General features: G+C 46.8%; 10 protein-coding genes and 1 non-coding gene across 11 annotated transcripts; 3 read left to right on the top strand and 8 right to left on the bottom strand.

Moving 5' to 3' along the window:
• Nucleotides 1–519: 519 nt before the first annotated feature.
• I302_101357 (60S ribosomal protein eL33) lies at nucleotides 520–1,499 on the bottom strand (the record flags this gene model as incomplete). The annotated part of the gene is made up of 4 exons (XM_019186744.1): nucleotides 520–543; nucleotides 693–786; nucleotides 950–1,014; nucleotides 1,356–1,499. 4 exons carry the CDS (start codon nucleotides 1,497–1,499, stop codon nucleotides 520–522), a joined length of 327 nt encoding a protein of 108 aa, XP_019049622.1.
• A 2,304-nt stretch (nucleotides 1,500–3,803) lies between these two features.
• On the top strand, nucleotides 3,804–5,521 carry I302_101356 (uncharacterized protein; the record flags this gene model as incomplete). The annotated part of the gene is made up of 3 exons (XM_019186743.1): nucleotides 3,804–4,039; nucleotides 4,190–4,433; nucleotides 4,523–5,521. The coding sequence occupies 3 exons, from the start codon at nucleotides 3,804–3,806 to the stop codon at nucleotides 5,519–5,521; spliced, it is 1,479 nt and encodes a 492-aa protein (XP_019049621.1).
• Nucleotides 5,522–6,259: 738 nt separating this feature from the next.
• On the bottom strand, nucleotides 6,260–7,072 carry I302_101355 (uncharacterized protein; the record flags this gene model as incomplete). Its single annotated transcript, XM_019186742.1, has 4 exons — nucleotides 6,260–6,532; nucleotides 6,776–6,844; nucleotides 6,928–6,963; nucleotides 7,037–7,072. The coding sequence occupies 4 exons, from the start codon at nucleotides 7,070–7,072 to the stop codon at nucleotides 6,260–6,262; spliced, it is 414 nt and encodes a 137-aa protein (XP_019049620.1).
• Nucleotides 7,073–7,525: 453 nt separating this feature from the next.
• Nucleotides 7,526–8,805, top strand: I302_101354 (uncharacterized protein; the record flags this gene model as incomplete). Its single annotated transcript, XM_019186741.1, has 5 exons — nucleotides 7,526–7,551; nucleotides 7,689–7,930; nucleotides 8,057–8,150; nucleotides 8,288–8,415; nucleotides 8,534–8,805. The coding sequence occupies 5 exons, from the start codon at nucleotides 7,526–7,528 to the stop codon at nucleotides 8,803–8,805; spliced, it is 762 nt and encodes a 253-aa protein (XP_019049619.1).
• Nucleotides 8,806–9,837: 1,032 nt separating this feature from the next.
• I302_101353 (uncharacterized protein) lies at nucleotides 9,838–12,599 on the bottom strand (the record flags this gene model as incomplete). Its single annotated transcript, XM_019186740.1, has 4 exons — nucleotides 9,838–11,361; nucleotides 11,490–11,714; nucleotides 11,783–12,351; nucleotides 12,554–12,599. 4 exons carry the CDS (start codon nucleotides 12,597–12,599, stop codon nucleotides 9,838–9,840), a joined length of 2,364 nt encoding a protein of 787 aa, XP_019049618.1.
• Nucleotides 12,600–13,580: 981 nt separating this feature from the next.
• On the top strand, nucleotides 13,581–14,912 carry I302_101352 (uncharacterized protein; the record flags this gene model as incomplete). Its single annotated transcript, XM_019186739.1, has 2 exons — nucleotides 13,581–13,781; nucleotides 13,854–14,912. 2 exons carry the CDS (start codon nucleotides 13,581–13,583, stop codon nucleotides 14,910–14,912), a joined length of 1,260 nt encoding a protein of 419 aa, XP_019049617.1.
• Nucleotides 14,913–15,149: 237 nt separating this feature from the next.
• I302_101351 lies at nucleotides 15,150–15,266 on the bottom strand. The gene has a single exon (XR_002021995.2). It is a non-coding gene; the product is annotated as a 5S ribosomal RNA (ribosomal RNA).
• A 268-nt stretch (nucleotides 15,267–15,534) lies between these two features.
• I302_101350 (uncharacterized protein) lies at nucleotides 15,535–16,476 on the bottom strand (the record flags this gene model as incomplete). Its single annotated transcript, XM_019186738.1, has 2 exons — nucleotides 15,535–16,325; nucleotides 16,416–16,476. 2 exons carry the CDS (start codon nucleotides 16,474–16,476, stop codon nucleotides 15,535–15,537), a joined length of 852 nt encoding a protein of 283 aa, XP_019049616.1.
• Nucleotides 16,477–16,949: 473 nt separating this feature from the next.
• On the bottom strand, nucleotides 16,950–17,654 carry I302_101349 (uncharacterized protein; the record flags this gene model as incomplete). The annotated part of the gene is made up of 1 exon (XM_019186737.1): nucleotides 16,950–17,654. One exon carries the CDS (start codon nucleotides 17,652–17,654, stop codon nucleotides 16,950–16,952), a length of 705 nt encoding a protein of 234 aa, XP_019049615.1.
• Nucleotides 17,655–18,556: 902 nt separating this feature from the next.
• Nucleotides 18,557–19,105, bottom strand: I302_101348 (uncharacterized protein; the record flags this gene model as incomplete). Its single annotated transcript, XM_019186736.1, has 1 exon — nucleotides 18,557–19,105. One exon carries the CDS (start codon nucleotides 19,103–19,105, stop codon nucleotides 18,557–18,559), a length of 549 nt encoding a protein of 182 aa, XP_019049614.1.
• A 1,034-nt stretch (nucleotides 19,106–20,139) lies between these two features.
• Nucleotides 20,140–20,862, bottom strand: I302_101347 (uncharacterized protein; the record flags this gene model as incomplete). Its single annotated transcript, XM_019186735.1, has 1 exon — nucleotides 20,140–20,862. One exon carries the CDS (start codon nucleotides 20,860–20,862, stop codon nucleotides 20,140–20,142), a length of 723 nt encoding a protein of 240 aa, XP_019049613.1.
• Nucleotides 20,863–21,904: the final 1,042 nt, after the last annotated feature.

Below are 21,904 nucleotides of genomic sequence, written 5' to 3'. Positions count from 1 at the left end.
GTATCTAAGACAGAAAGGTTATCGAGTAAATTCAACATCCTCAATTTTGATCTCAGATCTTGGGAGTGGACTTTACTGATTATCAGCGAACAGCGAGTCACTCTTAACTCTTACACTTGACGAAGTCTTCCCGTTAGGCTAGTCAGCAAGTAATATACGACCCTTCATGATTCTTGCGCCTGATTCTGATCCGGCCTCAGCCCACGAGATTGCTCAACCTCCCCTCCGTACATGAGACCACCCGCACTACCCTCCTACTGCGAATCCCCTGTCCCCGCCCAACTTTTTCTTCACATGGAATCGGATCAGCAATGTAACAAACACCTTTAGCTGTATACGCTCATCAGCATCAGTAAAGACCTGCGATCAACTCGCTGAGCCTGCACGAACAAAAATGTTCTTTGTATTTATCTTAAATCTGCATCTCCCAAACCAATGGTACATGAAATAATCGTATCATTTAGAAATGGGAAAACCTGTATGAAGCGGGAAGAATGCTGGTGTGGTGAGGTTGGGTGATTAGATGGTGGAGGGGAAGAGCATCTGCGAGACAGGTCGGGGATTAGCACGAGGTTCGAGTGAGACGAGATGAGATTTGCGTCTCGGGCAAGAACGATATGCAACGGTCAAGAATATCATGCAATATCATGCGACCCGTTTGCGATTCGGAGGTTGAAGAGAGTTGCACTCACGATTCGGCAAGAGGCACCGAACACCTTGGCGGGGAGGTTGGTCCTGAACTTGGCTTTGGCGACACCAGAGTTACCGTGAGGTCGAGAGATTCGGCTGTGTGTGGGAGTGAAGTGGATTGGGGTGATTTTGAAGATTAAGGTGAATCGAAGTTATTGATAGGTTCGTTTTGAGCGAAAAGATTACAGGGAAAAGAGAGAGAACACCAGAATATCAGTCAGCATACCATCCTCAGCTATGTGAACGACTCTCCACTCACCCCCAGATGACTCGGACTCGGCTACCGTTGATCTCCCTCTTGGCTTTGTAGACGTAGGCGACTCGCTGAGTAGGGAAGGCAAATTAGTATTGTGTGTTACTGTTGACTCCAGGAGGACAAGGACAGAACAGGACAGGACAGGACATCTCCACAAATCATCCAAGCCATCATTGACCGATATTCTCCCGTGCACCATCTAACAGGTGGTACGCTAGTACATGGGAGCACTCGACCGTTCCCAAGACATATCCCTCGTTCGACCATGTTTTCACTTCGTCCTCAACCAGCATATCGTCCTGTCCTCATCTACTCCATACCCAAATTCCACTTGAATCCCCCAAACAATCAACCTGTCCTGTCCTGTCCTGCCCCATCCCACCCCTCAAGCAGAATGGGCAACACTCACTTTACCCAAGTAATGTCTGGCAGCCTCCTTGGAGTCCACACCCTCGATTTGAACTAAAGACTGGTTAGGTCTGGAGTTTCTCTTTCCCCTTTTGTGTCCGAGGATTCGGCCTTTTGTGTAGAGTCTGTTGGTGGGTGTGGGCATGGTGCGACGGGATGAGCGATACACAGATGGTGAGATGATAAGTTATCGATGATATAGTTGAAGATGGATAAATTCCATAAATCAGCATTGTCATCCTCCCATCCATCGTTCCCATCCAATTCATTCCCTCCAACATTGTAATCCTCCAACTCTTATCTTCTCTGCAGTAAACCCATCACTCACCGAGTAGCGGCCATCTTGTCCTGTTTTATGATCTTTTGAAGGTTAAGGAGAACACCAACAAGCTATGTACGAATGAACCTTGAATTAACGACAATCGACAGACAACCTGCAGCATGCAACCAATCCAACTGTCCATTCGCAAACCTCGAATCGTTAGACCTTTACCCTGCATGCACCATACCACGATGTCGAATTCCACTTGCCACGCTTAATCATTTACTGCAGACTCATCTCGGGATTATCCGGTAAAACTCCTATGGTGAGCTGCCTTGAACGCTTGTGGCGTTTGTTTCGGCTTCAGTCTTAAATCCGATGTTGACGCGTCAATTGCACTCACAGATGTCCGTATGTCTGTTTTACGGTTGTTGGTTTTCCTGGATCGTTGGCGTTAGCTTGGGAATCCGCAGACGGTTGTAACAAAATTCTCATGCAAGTCACTTGACTGCGAGTGGGATAGATAGACCAGACTAGGTCATACTATTCATTGTGTGGCACTACTCAGGTCAGGCAACGTTCATGATTGGCGGTACAAGTCACCACACCACGAAGTACAGGATGATCCTTGACAGACGTGGCAGATCGGTGTGTGTATAGCTTTGGATTGCAGCCAGATGTTTCCAGTCCACTCCAGACTCACTTGTAGTGATGAGAAAGACGATCATGATGACATGGCCATAGCATCTCATCATCAAACGATGGGATGGAGAGCGCTTTGGAGGCTGCCTTTGAATCGCACATCGCTCTCATTTCGATACGTGACATGACAAAGTAAATCATCCTTTATGTATCTCGTACTTGTCAATACAGCATTGAAATCCTTTGATGATGTCTCAATACATGACTTTGTAGTAGCCAAGAGACCGTCTGAGCGTTTGATCAGACATGATGCCTACACTCGTCTCTTGGATATCATTACCTCCATTCTACCACTCTACGAGTCATCTCATCCTGGGCCGCTCGCTCTTAAAAGTAAGATACATATACAAATACAACATCGTTATCCAGAGACTTTGATAGTCAAACGAACAGCAGCCAAGTCACCGCATCCCGAACAGCTCATCAATATATACACATGAGACTTAGCGCAGGTTCACTTCACTCAAACCTACAACAACGATAACCTATCCGAGACAAGCGTTTCCTATCTAGATCATACCTACTCGGCCGGAAGGTGCAAGTGTCATCCACAACCATCTTACACTGCAATCTGCACTCCCCACACGTCTCACAACTCCGCTAGGTGATTATACCAATTTGCGGTAGACGTCAAACCCACGTGAATCCAAGCTGTGTGAGTTGATATAAACGAAAAGAACCCTTCAAAGCGAAGTGGATGGATAAATATCTTGCCAAGATCACAATGGAACACGATAGATATATATAACGACCAAAGCTCTCTTGGAAGATTGACAACGCCAGATCAGATCGCGTTTGCCAAGACGTTAACGACGAGGTGCGAGTGAAATAACAACAAAAGTCTACAACGGTAAGTGCATGCATACTTTACGTTCATTCAGACGGGCACGCCCGGACCGTATTGCAACGGTGAGCGAGTGAGGGGGAGCAGGATTCAGGGACGGTGTTGGGAGTAGGGGGTATAGGGTAAATAAACCTCATGACACGCTCTGCTCTGTTTGGGTTGTTTACGTGTTTCACGTCATAGCACAGCCTTGGATGTGAATTGTGACTTGTATTTTCGGGTTGTTTTGTTTTTTACTCGTACTCTTTCTATTTTGGTGCCAAGGAATACGCTTTGTTCGCTTGTCCTTGTCGCCCGTCTATACGCACACACCTCTCTTGGTCTCACTCTCTCACTCTCCCATCTTCATCTCTACCAACAATTGATCTCACTTTTCATCTTTACTTTTACATCTTTTACTTTCTCATCTAAACCATTCCTTCTTTCTTGTTATTATCGTTAAAACCTATTTGATCACTCTTCGTTATATTCTACTCACATCGATTTCTTGTCTATCACAGAACAGATCGAATAACCTCAACCTCAACAACCCACGCGTCTTTTCATTTTTCCCATATCGATTGGTACGACCCGACTATTATACAAGCTATCACAGCATCTCTTTTCCATCCATCTCTTTTCTCATAATCGACAACAACATAATGTCACGATTCGCCACCACAGCCCTCCTCCTCTCCATACTATCCACCGGAGCTTACGCTCAGTCCAGCGCAGCCGCCGCTGGTACTAGTGCTGCCTCTGCCGCCGCTTCAGGTGCCACTGCCGCTGCTTCTGCTGCTTCATCGGGAGCCACCCTCGCTCAAACTGGTACGCAGGTAGATCAGAGTATTCTAGGTTTAACAGCTACCATATCTGCTCCTTCAGGATTCTCTATCCCGTGAGTGGTAGTTTGACGTGTCTTTCTTTATCTCCCGTTCCCTCACTTGGTAACACCGCTTGGATCGCCCTTGCTTCTTGGCGGTGGCCAATCACATCTCATCTAAGCTTGTAGAGAACATCATGCTGATGATAATCGTATCATTCATAGCGCTTTGAGCGAACTCACCTCCGGCGCACCCACCGACACCACCGTCGCCCTCGACACCACCTACACCGCCGGTGCTACCCCCACTGCCCTCTCTGGTGCTGCCGCTCTCCCCACCTCCGCTTTGACAATCGCCAACTACCCTGCCTTAGATGTGGCCCCACCTACCGATTCCGACCAGGTCAAGGAATGGTTGAGCAAGATTGATATGTCCAAAGTGCCCACTTACAACACCACTACCGGAGACGTGAGTGTTGTTCATTCGATCGAATTGTACCTACCCCCTTGACGATAAGGAAAGGAATTGGAGCTAACATCATTCTTCCGTTCTTACAGTGCTCCACCGACCCCTCAGCCATCACCGACGGACGATGTTGGTGGACTTGCGGTGGATGTACCCGAGACACCGATATCACCGAATGTCCCGACAAGATGACCTGGGGTTTGTCGTACGATGACGGACCTTCCCCCTTCACTCCCTTATTGTTAGATTATCTCAACGAAGAGAAGATCAAGACTACCTTCTTCCTGGTCGGTTCCAGAGTCTTGTCTAGACCTGAAATCGTCCAATCTCAGTATATGGCCGGTCACCATCTCTCTGTCCACACCTGGTCTCACACCGCTCTTACCACCCAGACCAACGAGCAGATCGTCGCTGAATTAGGTTGGACCGCCAAAGTCATCAAGGACGTCACTGGAGTTACCCCCAACACCTTCAGACCCCCTTACGGAGATATCGATGATCGAGTTAGAGCCATCGCCGCTCAGATGGGTATGACCCCTATCATCTGGACCTCTTACAAGGAGGGTGTAACAGATACCAACTTCGATACCAACGATTGGCACATTTCCGGAGGTACCGCCACCGGTGCATCATCTTTCCAAACTTTCGATACTATCCTTAACGATTACGTCCCCAAACTCGACTCAGGATTCATCGTCCTCGCTCACGATCTTTACCAACAGACCGTCGACTTGGCCGTAGGATACGTCTTACCTCAGGCTATCGCCTCGGGTAAATTCCAGTTGAAATCCATCATCGAATGTCTCGGTAAACCCCTTTCGGAAGCTTACGTCGAGACCTCCGCCAACGCCACTACCACCCAGATCACCTCTGCTTCAGGTGGTTCCACCGCATTCCAACCTTCTGTCGGTACTGCCACTGGATCCCTCGCATCAATCACCACAGGTGGTGCCGCCGCTTCTGGATCTGCCTCTGCTTCCTCCTCATCTGGCTCATCAAGCGGTGCTCTCGCGAAAGTATCGCTCGACAAGTTTGTCCCTGCCGCTGTGGCTTTCGCTGCTGTCGCGTTGGGTATGATAGTCGTTGCCTAGGTTGGGTTTGAGAAAAAGTAGATTGATGATACACATAAACACGACCGAAGAGATAGAAGGACTGTACAGCAGAGGGGACGATTAATGATAATGATGATGATGAATCGGATGTAGCGAGGGATCTTTTTTTCCGTCTCCGTCTCAATAGTAAATTTCAGCTCTTGACTTGATATATACCAATACCATATCTCAGTCGTTCGTTCATTATAGTCTCGTTCCTTCACTTTGGATAAATACCTTTTCTTTTGTTTCCATGTTCTTGTTTTGACATGAATCAAATGGACAATTCACAATTTATTCTACCTGGACATGACATGATAGTGTAATACGCTTGCAGTACACTTCTCGTCGGCATGAGGAAGCGCGATTGTCAAGCATAAGAAGCCATTTTGGCTTTGCCATTTTTTGTTTCTCGCTTCCTACCGTTCCGTTCTCAGGTATCATGGGACATTGCACTGCAAGAACCCAAAAGGCATCTATGATTTGTGCAACAAGGATGTCGATTGCATAGCTGAAGCTGAAAACCACATTTCCAATCACTAATTACCAGGTACTCAACCACGGTGCTGAACACACTGAAGAGGAAGAAGCACGACAAGCGATAAGTTGATTGCTCGTTGTATTAATCTCTCGTTGAGAACTGACGATTATCAAGCGACAAGAAGATAATAGTAGGTGTACAACCATGAATGAAAATGCATTATATGAACAATCAAACTATCATCTCCCTACACCCTCCTACTTCTTCCCCTTCTTCTTCTTCTTGCCTCCCCCTCCTCCGGTCTTCGTATTCTGCCCACCCTGTGACTTATCATTAACCACACTCTCCTCTGGCGCAGGCGTACCTCCCCTCTCTGGCGTCTCTGCAGCGGGTGTACCTAGCCCACTCCCCCCCGATAAGGTCGGTATGGGTCGTTTCGGGCGGGTGTTGGACATTTGAGTGAGTAGGCGGAGATTGAGGGATTCGAATCGGTTGAGGATTATTGAGGAGTGGGATTTGTATTTTATGCACTGGAAATTACAGGACTTCTGGTCAGCTGATTGTTTTGGTGGAAGTTGATGGTGATGACATTTTGGGAGTTGATGGATTCCCTACAGGGTCGGACTGGAAATATGGTGTAGGTGTAGATTCGAGATGGAACTGGTCAATTGGAGTGAGGCAGCGACAGGATGCCTCTCCTGTCAAGGCAAGGTGGGAACGCATTGATGCTCAAAGAAAAGAAGGAACATCTCTCACTCGGACACTCGACTCACCTTGACATCATCAGTCACTTTCAATACCAGCTGTCCAGATTTCGGTACGAACTTGACGCAATACCTGACCTAAAATTCAAATTCTCGAGGATATCAGCTATATCCCATGAGCGGATCTCTGCCAGCAGCTGATTGATAGCACCTAAGCTCACCTTGGATGGTGATCGTGCGTATAGATCTGTCGTTGCCTATCCCACCGCAGTCATAAAACACGTCAGACGAGCAATATCGATGAGCTTGCATAGGAAGAAGGGAATTTACAGTCTCGAAATCTGTCCAGTTCTTGATATACACCATTTTGATCGAATCCCCTTTCCCCTTGAGCAGTTGACGATGCCAAAGAAGCGGTAATGATGGGATGAGAGGGTTGACTTGATTGACTTTGATGCAATAACAATGTCTGACAGTACGAGGGCCAAGATCACTGCTACTTGTATGAACTTGGTAGGTGAATGAGGGTGTGTTAAGTGATGTACTCGTATAAGCTATATTCGAACCGCGGTTGAAAGACAAAGACAACGGTGACGCGCTTGGATCCCATCATCTTCTTGTCCTTGTCCTTGTCCTTGTCTGCATTCTCATTCTCATTCTCAACGACTAAGACCACAGCGACCAAATTATACACTACGGCTCCAATCATCTCGTTCACCTTCGCATCTATCTCGACAATTCTAGACACTCTCAAAGGCTCAGGCAGTCTATCTTTCATCTCACATCTCACACGTATATTGGTAGATCCAACTAAATATCATGTCAGGATTCCTCAACTCCATAGGGTGAGCAGGTGTTTCTTTCCTTCTACCTTTCCTCTTTGATCTACCTCTACTATCGACACGTCAAGGTGACAGTGACACGTACAACCTATCATCCGATCCTATCCTGCCTCAGTACTGATACACCTCCCACATCATAGCCGTCTTCGAGCCCCCAAGCGATCCCCACTCAACACCCCAACCTCCCAAACAGGATTCTTCGAACCCCTTCCATCCCCCGGCGCAGAGTTCACCCAAAACCCCTTATCGTCCGGATCACCCCAGCCAAAGCCTTTATACTTGTGTCAACCGTTCGTTAAAGCTGCGTTGGTCAAAGGGAGCTTTAAGACTATCGTGGCTCCGCCTAAGTATGTTGATGTGAATGAGTGGGTTGCGGTGAACTGTAAGTGTGATAGTGTCTCGTCTGCACATGTTGAAAGAATTATGGGCAATATGCTTGGATCTGGATACGCTCAACATTCGGCTTTGGAACAAGGAGCTAAAGCTGATTGGGCTATGATGACCGCAGTATTCGATTTCTACCATAATCTCAATCACTTCTACGGCGCTTTGACGGATTTCTGCACTTTGCAGAATTGTCCTACCATGTCAGCTGGACCTACGTGAGTATCGATTATTCCTGTTACCCCCCTCGAAGTATCATCCCACTCATTCTCGTACAGGTCAACCTTGATCATGCCCCATCGAGAATCCATAACCCCAACTGATATCTGCTGACACATCTATGGTTGACTCGCAGCCTCAATTTCCTCTGGCCAGATCAAAATCAACGATTGGTATCTCTCCCCGCACCTACATATATCGATTTCGTAATGTCATGGTTGCAAAAGTTGTTGGACGATGAGAATGTATTCCCCACCAAGTCGGGTGAGTCGGAGTATAACGCAAGCTTAAAATGTATTATAGGCTGACTATAACACTATTCATCGCATGACCTACCCATCAATACCATCTCATTACAACCAATATCCAATCTCCCCAACAGGCCGAGACTTCCCAAACTCATTCGCCTACACCGCCAAACACATCTACAAGCACCTCTTCCGAATCTTCGCGCACCTGTACCACCAGCACTTCGAACAGATCTTACATCTCTCCATCGAGGCTCACTTCAATTCCCTCTTTGCGCATTTCCTGGCGTTTGGGAAGGAATTTGACATTCTCGTGATGAAGGATCTGATGACTAATCAGGGGATGGGTCAGGGGGTAGCTGAGTTGAGTGAGAAATGGAGGGAGATGGGGATTTTGGAGGCGTGAGGTGTTTGTTTGAGGTAGATGGGTAGATGGGTATTGACAATTAGGGTGGTAGATAGCGGTGCCAATCAAATTGAATGGGCAAGAATGGTTACGGTAGCGATAATACACAGGTAGAATACAAGATGAGGTGACTATTCGTTCACGCCCGAGGGAAGAGAAGCAAGAGGTATCGAGTATGGTTTCCGTTTCCCTTTTGTTGTAGAATCATATTTTATTACCTGTGTCTATACATGCATCGAAACGAAACGACTATATCATGATAAGGTCTCTTTATATCAAAGCCAGATGCGAAGCCGGCATTTAGTAGATACCACGACCACGATGAAATCGAGGTGACTTGGTGTACAATACAATATCATATCTCAACGTTTCTCTCATAAAACCATAACCCCACCAAAATCACTTGCGTGAAGTACGAGTTATGCGTGTTCTGTTCTGTTCTTATGTCGTCAAACGGACGAACGGACTCACAATACCTCCAACTCTGTTCTGCTTTTCACCATCTTTACCGACCCTTGACTCGGACCGTTGCGGATATAACTTACCTCGCACCTCAACTTTGATCGATTCGTGGGTAAATGCCACATCCACTACCTGTATTGTCGATGCAGATCGAGGTGATTGTTTTTAAAGTAAACAATCCAATGCGTAATGCATGAAGACCCGAATATAACACACACATAGACATATATATATACTGTATTTGCATTGCATTTATATCACAAATTGAGCAGAACCAATCTTACTAATCTTCCGAAACCTAAACCGAGCAGAGCAAAGCGAAGCAAAGCAAGCAAAATGCGAGTAGCCAGGAACATGTACATGGCAAACGAAAAGAGGAGGCGAGGTATTGTTTATACTGGATGTTTGATCAAGGGAAGGAGGGTGATGAATTGGGTAAAGAAAATGCTTGGTTAATTTTGGTTTGGTTTTGTACAATGATATTTGGTGTTGAGGAGAAAGAAAAATCGACGAGGTGATCCTGAGAAAGCGAGACTTGACAATTCCATATGGAATTTATCTTCAAGCTAGCTATATCTGCAAAGCTGGCATCCCATTCGCAAGTCCATTTTCGATTGGTTGGTGCGGCTGCTGCTGGTGATGGTGATGATGGTGATGTGACGAAGGGATCGTCGCCTTGCGCTTCTTCTTCTTTTCTCTCTTGGCTTGATAACTAGTTGGCCCAAGTACAGGCGAGATCAACAACCTCCCGCCCATAGGTCCAACCAACGTATCATCCAAGTGACCTCCCACATACCCGCTCGGGGCAGTCCCATTCCCAGTCGGTGGGACCTGAGCCGGATCGATTATCCCAGATGAACCGAAGTTTCTCCTTAGGTAGGTGGATACGCCTACTCTATCGAATCTGATCATATGCCTGAGATGTTCGGCATCCTGATCATGTCCATCATGTTCGTTCCCATTCTGATGTTCTTCCAGCTCGTGCATCAGGACCGAAGTTTCCAACATGTCTTCAAGCGAGAACGCCTCGTCCGAATCGGTAGGGGTTGTCTCTCGGTCTTGTGGGTCGCACAACGCTTCGGCCGCTCTTCTGGCCGCGACATACCTCGGATGACCAGGTATGGAGGAATATCTTGCCTTCTTGTTCAATCCGAATACAGCATGGGTCGATGCAGGAGAGAATGGATCATTGGTGGCCGTAGAGTTCTTGCGTTTCCTTTCCTCTTGAGACCTCTTGCTCGAGGCGACAGAAGCGACATCTCGATTACGGCGTGATCGCCTTCGATGGGTGAAAGGTGATTTGGTATCTCCACCTGTACCGTCTATCACGGCATGCTGAGCTGGATCATCGGTGGTAGGGTGGAAAGTACCCATGACTGGACCTTGAGGAGCGGGAGTCTGTGGTACAGCCGCAGACGAAGGACCAGGGATGGGTCCAGCAGAAGAAGTGGTTGAGAGAGCAGGAGTATGAGCGTCGAGACCGGTTGGATCGGTGACCGTGATTGAAGGTCCGGCATCCAGTGGGGGCATCTCTCCGTTCTCCACCGCCATCCGCAAGACGGCTTCTGCCATTTGAGCTTCCATCAATTCGTTCAAAGTTGGACTGTCCAACATTGGCATATCCTCCTCAGCCATTGAGTCGGTAGTATCTCCTCCATTATCTTCATCACTCTGACCAGACCAGTACGAATCCTCATCCGTGTCGAATTCCCCATCATCCGCATCAGGGTCGATCAATAGAGCAGCCTGGTCGGTCCCAGATATGACTGTACTGCCACTGACAGATCCCGCCGTGCGAGAACCTTTGTCACCACGATGTCGAGAGCGTGAGCGTTCATGTCGGGGCTGGACGAGGACAAATTGACCATCCCAATTCTCCATAAGTACGAGACCGGGATCCGCACCTTCAGCAGTATCTGTCTCTTCGTTGATGGGGAAGAGCGAGGCGCTGGGAATGGGGAAGCCGAATTCGTCAAGGCCATCGTCGGAGCTTGAGCCGAAATCGGAGTCAGACATCGAGTCATCGGACATCCCATCGACGGAAGACTGGGATAGCGCGTCGATTTCGGATCCGGACAGTTGATTGATGTATACCTGGAGAGATCCAAAGTCAGCAAAGGACTGCACTGTCGAAGAAGTAGGCAAGCAGGGAAGATAGCACCGGTGAAGAAGAAAGGGGTATATGATCGAAAGCCTGTTAAGGTTGATAGACGATCACTCACCTCCTCTTCATCCTCATCGCTTGACGAGTCGTCCCAGAAGTTTACCCCCTGACCTTCTACATCCGCATCATGTCCGGCACCGTAGTTCAGATCTTCAATCTCATGGCCGACGAACGCCACAGGTAGACCGGTAAGTTCGTCTTCGGTGAGGTCGCCGAGGTCAGATTCGTCGTCGCCGTACGATGAGACTCCATCATCGTGATAAGGCAAGGTCGGCGTGGGTGTCTGGAAATCATCGAGTAACGTTAGTTCTGGCATGCAGGTTTGTAGATCTACATCATGACTCGACTCACTATATCACCTCCATATGTGGTATCAAGGTCCACGTCGAACTTAGCATCTCTAGCTCTTCTCCTTTCTACCTCTTCTAGCTTTATAGCTTTCTTCTTCTCTCTACTTGGTGGGCCAGTCGTTTTGGTCGTACTACTACCAGCGGTTGTTGTAGGTTTGACAGTAGATGAGGGATGTTTCTTCTTCCCTTCCGTTTTTATCTTTCCCTTCTTGTTGTTAGTGGTAGAACCACTTTTCTTCTTCTCATTCGCATTGGGTTTCTTGGTTGGTGTTGTTACCTGAGTATTTATGATGATAGATGGAGATTGACGATTCTTGTGCAAACCTTTACGAGGAGTAATCATGTTTTCGTTATAATCTTCGTCATTATCATCATCGTCCTCCTCCTCGGGAGGTGTCAGGTCGGAGGAAGAATCGTCAGATAGGATATGTTTGGAATGTGTTGGTCTTGAGCGTATGGCTTTGGAAGAGGATGAAGTGGAGGTAGAGGCAGAAGGGGAGTTGTTGCGTATTTTCAGTTTGAGTCTGGGTAAAGGAGATTGATTGGATAGGTTGGGCGAGGCGGCATGAGCTAGTACAGGGATATCTCGTTAGCTCATGGGTATGTTATGTTTACACTTGTTTATGTCAAGATCTCAATCCCAAAGGACCCTTGGAAATGAGTGTGGGAAGAGAGAGCAGAGGTACTGAACTCTAAACGAGCTATGGCGTTGAACAAAGAGAACGGAGAGACGAGAATAGAACAGCAGGCAAGAAGGAAGGTATGGACTCACCCTTTACCCCACCCTTTTTATGAGAAGTGGAATGAGCGCTGGGCATTTGACGTTTCAACTCAATGACCAGCTAACTCAAACTTGTTTGGGTATCTTGTAGTGGTTCTGGTTGATCAACAGCAGATGTAATTCTTTTGTGTGTAGTTTGACGGGTTTATCTTGCGAAGTGGTGGCTTTCCTTGGATTCTTAAATACAGTTGAATGATTGAAGAAAGTTGGTTTAAGCTGAGCAAACATTGAAAGGTGGTGAGGGGGGAGCTGTTTAAGATAAAATTTTAGCCGAGCCAGAGCAAGAGCTTGAGCTGTAGCGAGTAGTGTATGTGTCTAGCTGGTCGAGGGTGTTGACCCACAGATATGCTGGGTGATAGGTAGAGCTATTCAGATGGGCTTTAATATACGATGTATAGCGGTAAGAGATTGAAAGTGAACGAAGGAGTTACTGCTAGTATGTATGATGTGCTTTTCTTGCGGTTGAATTGGAATGGATGGTGCCAATTAATGATAATTTTCAACCGTGGACTCTGTTATTATGAGCAACCATTTCAGGGTAAAATAAGCATTATCACTACAAAATAACCAGAAAAGGAAATAAACCTACTAGTATAGCGTATGTATGATCCGGATCCGACGGTGTACTACTCCACCATATAATAATAGTACATAATAGTACTGTACATATGATTTTTCCAGGTAATCTGAAGCTGTGTGTGTATGAGTGCATGGTCGTGTGCATTGACCTCTTACCACACAATCAGTACATAGTAGTAGTCCCAAACACATGCACACCGGGGTAAACGTGTCACATCACACATAAACCTCTTCTCTGACCTTGATTTGCTTGTATTATCCATGTAATCCGAATCTCGCCGTTGTTTCTTTCTTTCATTAGAATCAACGAATTAGCTCACACGATCTACTTGCCAGCTAGCTTGAGCAGACCTTGGCGGAACTCGCCGGATCATCGTCATACCGGTCCATCTATTCATGACTAGAAGAACCATCATCAACGCTAGATCAAGGTTCCACCATGAACATGCAACCCTCAGCAGGCGAAAGGGTCTGGGCTATACCAGAACTACAAGATGCCATCATTTCTGGCGTGTCACCCGAAATCTGGTCAAAGTTATCTTTGGTGTCCAAATCGTTTTTTGAACCTATGATCAGACGTATCTTCAAGTCTTGCACTCAGAGGAAATACGAGGAATTGATGAGACGATGCAGATCCAACGTGAGTTGTATAGGCCTCTTCAACGCAGCACAGACCTTCAACTAATCATCTTTCAACTCTATATCATCAAAGGAGCGAAAAGCCTTATATCGATCCAGCATCGAAATCATCATCCTGCACACATCCAATCTTTCCGCCCGACCTGCAAACTGGGTAAAGCTATTCGAGCATTGTCCCAACCTCGAACAGATCATCTACCAATCCAAGCGTCTCAAGCGCTCGATCAATGATGACGGAAAGCCAGAATACACTTTCGACTATAGCTGTCATGAATGTCTACCTTGGAATCCTACCGAACCAATCAAGGCTCCCGTGGGATTACCGAAATCGTTCAAGATCGTACGAAATCTTACGATATCTGCTGGACTGGACTGGACGGTTCAAGAGTCACTGTACCCATTGTACAAAAGCAAGTTGCTCGAACGAATCCGATTCTATGGACATGGTCCCAGCTCGCTGAACCTTCTCTATTTACCATTACCCACCCATTATCTCGTCGATATGTTTTCGGAATTAGTGAAAGAGAGGTTCGACACGCCAAAGGTCCTCTCTCTGAAAACCTTCGATTTGACTTTGCCCGAGTTGGTGAATCTGATAGGGAATAAGCTCGAGGTGTTCTCTGTCGAGCCAGAGACATACGCGACAACCGGAATTGCCTTCGAAGAATTCTACAGGAAAGTTGAATGGGATCAACTGCAGGAACTGTTCACCCTCCTCATAGCATTCAGGAGACAGCCCACATCTGAATCCGATCTTCAAAACAACGTCGAAGATACGCCTTTCACAATACCGATCCGCAAGGATGTGAAGAAGCTCAAGAACTTGTATCAGATACGGATTGAACTCGTCTACCCTCCCGATACGATCCTTTCACCCATTCAACTAGATAACGAGAAACGATATGTTCGTCAAATCGCTGATATCGTTTATTCATTGGTACACTGGTCTCACTTCATCACAAAGGAACCGCTGAGCAACAACTTGGTGCTTATGGCATCTTACGAACGGACAGATATGATAGTTCCTCACGTCCGATCAGCCGAATTTAGTCATACTTTATATCAAGCCTTCTTGGAAAGAATCAAGGAAAGGGGAGAAGCGGATATCAGAAGGTTGGAAGGAACGATGTAGGTATTCCGATAAAGGTCATTTATGGTAGGACAGTGACCTGAAATCGCATTGAGGAATCAGGGATCGCCACTACTGGAACTTGTATGACTCACGATATAAATTATGTCTATAACGCAAATGCATCCTTTGTACTCGTTGGCGTGATTCCCCATACGGATTCACATATTCTATCACCCCTCAATCACACAGTCAGCGTTCTTCCAATCATCTGAGCTTCATAGTCAAAAACAAAACCGTACCTACAGCACCCCGGATTCCCAAATGGTCCCCTACTTTGGTACTAATCGAGCGATACTCGGCTTAAGCTTCGCAGAGCTGACGGGATGCGGCGTTTTTCCGAGTTCTATGGCCGTAGATGGAAGATGTGAAATGAGGTACGATATACACATACGTGGTCTAGTAAAAAGTCGCGGTTGATGAACACACAGAAGATGCATCAGGAGCAATCAGGAATTCAATCAAAAGTCATTGGAAAATCAAACTATATCCATCTAATCGTGTTTGAGCTATCCCACTACCACTGATACTATGAGACCCACTATATCCACAGCAAATCATCCACAAATCCATAAAATAATTAAAGGTGTCTTTCCCAAGCATGATTTGTGGAACCAATAACGCACTAATGAGAGGAACCTCCGCCACCAGGCAAGAACTGATGGAAAAGATGCCATTTCGACCTCTCCCTATCCATGTCATACTTCATCTGATCAAGCTTCTCTTGATCAAAGTATCCCGGCACTTCTGTCTCAAGAAACAACTGCTTTTCAATCTCGCGTGACCCTCTTTCGATCCGTTTTTGGGTATCAACTTTGTGTGTATTAGCCTCTTCGCCTCTGAATGCCCCGTTGCGATCGTACGTCGAAATCCCATATATCGTGCAGGGATCCGGCCCCGATCCGGGATAGACGTGATGCAACCCCAGCGGAGACCAGTCTTTCCAGCTCTCCTTGGCATCTTCGTGTGCCTGTGTCACTTCATTAGAACCAGAGGCCGCGATGATATAAGCACCCAATATACTTTGCCAAAGCACAGTGGCCTCTTGGTCGGTGATCTCTCCTGATCCCTTCGACTTGAGCTCTTCAGAGTACTTCTGTTCAACGTCTTCAAACGTCTTGTCCCCACTGGTAAGGGAACGTTGGATCGCCTCAAGCGTGATGTAATCGCTGAGACACTTACTGGCAGGGTTAAGTTTCTGCCACGGAGTATTTAGTGGACGATCGGCTTGAGCATCTTCCGCCATGCGCTTGGAGATATTACGGGCCAATGCCTCTCGGAAGGCCTTCGAAGTCTTGTCAAGTCGGAATGGACTGTGTCGACTGTTGTTAGAGCACTCAGCTGAGCCATTGGAGGCAGATGCGGTGTCGACATTCATCGTGGGTGAAGAGGTGTGGCGATCTAGAGTGGCGATGCCTTCACCAATGAGTGCCATGTATGAGCGGACATCAAGAATAGGTTCAGTCCAGAGCGACTGGAAAGCGACTCTCAGATATGACTACTCACCTGGATGACCAACGGCGGACGCACCACTTGAGTTTGGCGCTGTAGTCGGTTGCTGTGCCATGTTGATATGCTACAAGTCAGAACGAGCAATTTGTGTGATATGATCTGATACGTATGAAGATTGGGATGAGGAAGAAGGAAACAATGAGGATTGATCCTACATTGCCTCGATATATACTGAAACCTGACTGAATGTACACCTCTGTATGTATCACGCCAAGTATGTACCAGGAAGAACAGAAGCTCACGAAAATCCACAAAGGATGTACTGTACGTCGAATTATGTCACCATCCTATCTGTGTCAGGTTATAAGATTTCTTCTTTCACGAGCATCATACTGAGAAGCTACAGTACATCATCCTCAAGTCTTGGAGAGAGGAACCTTTGAGGTCAATCTATCGAACACGTTTCAGCAGTGCTTCTCCGATTGATGTCACTTGTGGGTGCACGAAATTCACTGCCGTGGCAAACGAGTAGCAGTCCTCAGTATGCAGTGCTGTGAAAACTTATCTAGACAAAGACAGTGCATCAACTCAAGAGATGACCTCAAAATGGTTCAAGAGATATTCACTAGCTTTAAGCCTATCCAACTCGTATCTCTTCCACCAAATGAGATTGACCAGCTCCTCAGAGCCCTGACTTGTCGCCAACCTACTGTTGAGTTCGCGAAGCTCTCCCTCCGCTTGCTTGATGTTTGACCCGATGGTCTCTTTCCTATCTCGTATAAACGAAGCATCGGGTTCCTGATCCCAATCACAAGTGGACATCCCAATAGCCAATGAAGGTGTGCATTCGCCTCGTGTTCTGACAGTACCCTTGATATCCAGTTTATCCCATTCGACCTTACACTGGGTTAGTGAATTATTCACCAATTTCGTAGTCGGCTTGTTTTCCCTATCCATCAGTGGGATTTGGTGTCCAAGGTGATCTTGCCAGGCGATCGTGTGGTCTGTTTCCAGCTGCGTGAGGTGCTTATACTCTATCTCAAGTTGGGAGATTATAGTTTCGCCACCGCGGTTTTTGGATAAGTTGCAAAGCCCCTCTGAGAGCTTATCGGCGAAGACCTCACTTCCCGTTTGAAGGATGTGCCAGGGTCTGTAGCCTGTATAGGACGAACGACCTTGTTTGAGTCTGGTGGCTGTTCGATTCATGATTTGGCTTAATAGCTCGGATTTGAATGTATCGGGAGCTTGATCTAGTCTCAAGGGACTGAAGCTGTCACAAGGGGCTAGCGACATAATTTGTCGTTGTGAGCAGAAGCAGGACCGGTGGTGGCAAAATCCTAATGTAGTCTCGAGATGACAATCAATGAGGGTTCAGGTGTACTTATATACATATATTTGAAGCGGTCAGAAGGCAGAATAGTGATGATGTACGAAGGTCAATGCAAAATTTTACATATGTATGGCGTACCGAAGTTTCGCCACATCCAGCTTTTCGCTCTGCCCGGGGCGGAGTTCAGAATTTCCAGGCGTATATCATACCTGAATCACAAGAGTCACACTGTACCTTGGAGAGAACGCTCGTTGTCCATTCTGAAAGCAGTGCACAAAAAGTAAGAAGGTGCCAAATTATGAAACGCTCATTCTGCCACAAAGGATGTATGGTCTTACAATTCGCTGTACGAGCATTAAATGCAACTCTTTCCGCCATTGCGATGCGAAAATCAAACGTCTCTCTTGAAGGTGGATGAGATACTTGGAAGCCGTCCCATTTCGATGAGACCAGTAGGAGGAAATGCGAATGCGCAGGCTCGACGCTCACGCAGATTTGTTCCCTAAGGTACCTTCACCAAGGCAATCATCACCTTTTCCATGAAAGATGTAGCAATGGGAAGGCATCAGAGACTTTCAGCAGGTCAAGGCATACTGTGATCATATCCGACAACAGGGTGGAGCAGCACGTCCGGGCAATGCCGTTCCACTCGGAAAGCCTCCTGTCCAATAACGAAGAAAAACATGCATTCGGAGACACCGACGGTATCACAACCGGCAGGACATGACATGGGTAGATCGCTTATCGTTGAAAGAAGATAAGAAGCCCTAGATGAAAGGAAGAAAAGATCATGGTGGAGTATTGTTCTGTCTAGGCGACGCGCTTACGCAATTTCCTATCAAGAGAACGTCACCACAATGACTTTCTAATCTGTCGGTTCAAAACAATCCAGGAAGTGTTTCCTCGCTCTCGCTTGATCTAGGGCCCACTGCATCCACGTAAAGTGGCTTTCCCTCTCATTGTAACGTGTACTAATATTTTCTTCGTCTCCATAACGGGCATAGGAATAATCGGGATTGCTGAGTTTCTTGACTCGGCGTTGTAGTAATACCAAATCAAAGTCATTGCTTTTTTTAGCTTTTTCGAAGTAATCTCGATCAAGAGTCTCTGTGCTCTCATGAGTTGGTGGCCACGCGCAGGTCGCTATGCCTATAGCTAATGATGGTGTCATCCCCTCGTCCGACTTTGTCATTCCTTCGGGGTAGAACCTGTCATAAGCGCTCTTCGCTCCGTCATAAGCCTCGTTGAGGTGGTGAAATTTTCCGTTCTCTTCTAAATCTCTTTCTGCAAGATAATCCCCCTTGGTGTTCTGCCATGAGATAGTTTTCTCTTGATCCGTTTCAGGACGCCTCACCCAATTATCCCATTGGTAGAGGAACTCAAGCCATCCTGGCACTTGTGAGTCACAAAGCATGGAGTTGTGGTGGTCCGAGTAAAATTTACAATACGAAAGGAGTTCCCGCTAGACAGATCCCGACTCATCTTGCGTGGGACCTCGACGTCCGTGATGGCCGCTGAGAAATGAAAAGGTAGATTGAAATTCCTCCGAAGCCTGGTCCAAACGAAAGACAGGGAGAGCAGGTTCAGTGATGATAGTCATATCTGTTGGTGGTATCAAAGCGTGGCTAGATGATTGTGAAAGTCTGGGACAGAACCAAGGTATAGTAACTGCTCGATTGTCGATACTATATGGAAGTGATGAGGAAGTCTCAGAAATGCCAGTGGCAAAAACCCCTGTCTGTATATATCCGGGAGGGAGAGTACTTCCAATGTCAGGCCGAAGCATAAGCTCGGTTGGGTCTTGCAGAAGTCTCAGTTATAGCAGTGCAACAAAAGCGATCGCTTCGGATCCTGGTCAGGAGAAGGTCTGAAGGAATATCACTGACGCAGAGGCCTAATCCGGGCCTTGTCACGCTCCACAGCAAGAAAGGAGACGCTCAGATCAGTGTACCAATGTATATATGGCATGCCCGAAATGAGACACTCTCGTAAATAAAAGGAGAATGTTGGAGTTGTGATACAGATCAGTGGACCAAATTCAAGGGTTCGTCAGGGCGAACAAAGGATACAATCTTCGTGGTGGACAAGGGAAAGGCAATGAACTATATGGAGTTTGACTTTGCCCTTCTCCCTACCTTGTCTCTTGAAAAAGTCTGGATCCTTACACCGCGGTAGCGAGTTGGAAACATAGTAAGGAACGAAATTGCTCATTGATCACTTCCTGAGACTGGCATGACATGAGACGCCAAGCCCTTCGCGCACGCACGAAGACCAAGGCAATTAGGCCCATTTGGTGAATAAGCCATTGCGAGCTCGGAAACCCACGACGGATCTGGTCTCGTTTTGTAGTTCGACTCCTTGACTCAACACGTGCATCAAATCACGCCCTATGTTATGTACCGAGCTGATCTTTGGTCTACCGATGCTATCAACTCCCAGATTGACGATCTACTGCAAGAGGTCCTTTTTAGCTCTTAATTTGTACAACTCGTATTCTTTGCTAGCAATCTCCACCCGATCATCTTCAGAAGCTTCCAAGGCAGTCCCGCGGGCCTGGTGGGCCTTGGTCTTGAGCGCATCAATCTCATTTACCAGTCCTTTGATCGTTGAGTCGATGGTCTCTTTGTCCTGTTGTATTACCGATTCATTAGGCATGGCCTCCCAATCATAGGTAGTGATACCAATAGCCTTTGAAGGGGAGAATCCATCATTGGAATGGGCTGTCCCTCCAAAATTCATGTTCTTCCAGATAGTCTCACATTCTTGATAAGCCATCATGGCCGCTTCTATATTGATATCATCGAGCCAATCCCCGTCCTCAGGTCTTCTTCGGGGCGCCTTTTTGAGCATCTCGTTTGCAATATACTTCTGCCAATGGACTGAGCAATCTTGCTCCGAAAAAGGAAGTGTGGACAAGTGTTCGTGCGCGAAGTCGAGCGCAAACTTCTGAGCGTTATTTCCAGACTCAGCCAACTTACAGAGTCTCTTAGTGACTTCGTCGACATAGTTTTGACAGCCTGCATGAAGCCTTTGCCAAGCAGTTCCACTGTATACTGCATGACCCTCTAAGGCATTGGTCAGCTTACGAGCTCCGATTTCTTTTTCAAGTCTCTCTCGGAAAGCGGCTGGGGCTAGGTCCAGAGGAAAAGGCCCTATCGAGATCGAGGTCATTGGGATAAATGTAAAAAACTGTAGTGTGTTTCTCTGTCGATGCTAGTTGAGGAATTCTGATAGATGAATGTGCAACTGGTCGCTGTGTTAGTACGCCAAGGATGATGGTCAAAGACTGAGTCGAACTTAAGGGGAGGAAATGAATGTCTAAATAGGAGGTTCATATACGGTGGATCCTGTTGGGTGTCATGAGACCAATGAGAGTGACCATTCCCCGACGACCCCTACTCCAGTGTATAATCGAGTCGTACTCGCACCTTCGCATCTCACAAAGGATTGGATCTGAAACAATCGGAAGAAGGGAGGCACAAAAAAGTCCTTTCAAAATTGGCTTCCTCATCTTTCGATCGTCTTCGGCCTGATGAATGGTGAGGCTGAAGTGCTTCCCTATGTATCTGGCGAAGTCGACTCTCAGTCTCGGTCCAACATCGAGAAAGAACCAGTGTCTGACACACGACACGCTTCGCCGCAGGAGAAAGCCCAGAAAAAATCTGAGACGTCCCGACCATCGAAGACAATTTGGAAAGTCAGAGAGGCCACTAGGCTGCATCGTACAGTTCTCGACACATCAGACGTTGCGTTGGGCCTCGTCTGCTCCTTGCCCGCGAAGAGTTCATGGAAGATTGTGCTAGTCATTGGCCCTCCAAAAATGATTAGGATTCACTACGATAATTCCTAGTGATGTGCAGATCCACTATTTGTGGTGAGCGTCTGACGCTTTATGCCTTATGACGAGAGCAATGATCAGATCACACATCGTACCTACAGGTACTCCCAGCCTTGGTCTATTGCTCGAATTATCGCGATGGATGCCGCACATCAAAACTCGTACAACAATTGGACATGTAAATCCATTGCGATGAAGTCTTAACGGGGCGCCCGATTTCATGTTACTATCTGCATACTTCACTCTACGTTTCATTCTCTCATGCATATCAAGCAGATAGAATTCCATAACCCCATACAAAAGCAAAACCCAAGATGTTTATGAATGATAAAATATGAAAATATGGAATAAATAAGCTATGTATGTACAAATTTC

Source organism: Kwoniella bestiolae, chromosome 1 (assembly GCF_000512585.2).
Source record: "Kwoniella bestiolae CBS 10118 chromosome 1, complete sequence".
Taxonomy (NCBI): Eukaryota; Fungi; Basidiomycota; class Tremellomycetes; order Tremellales; family Cryptococcaceae; genus Kwoniella; species Kwoniella bestiolae.
This window is presented reverse-complemented; position numbering and strand designations above follow the sequence as displayed.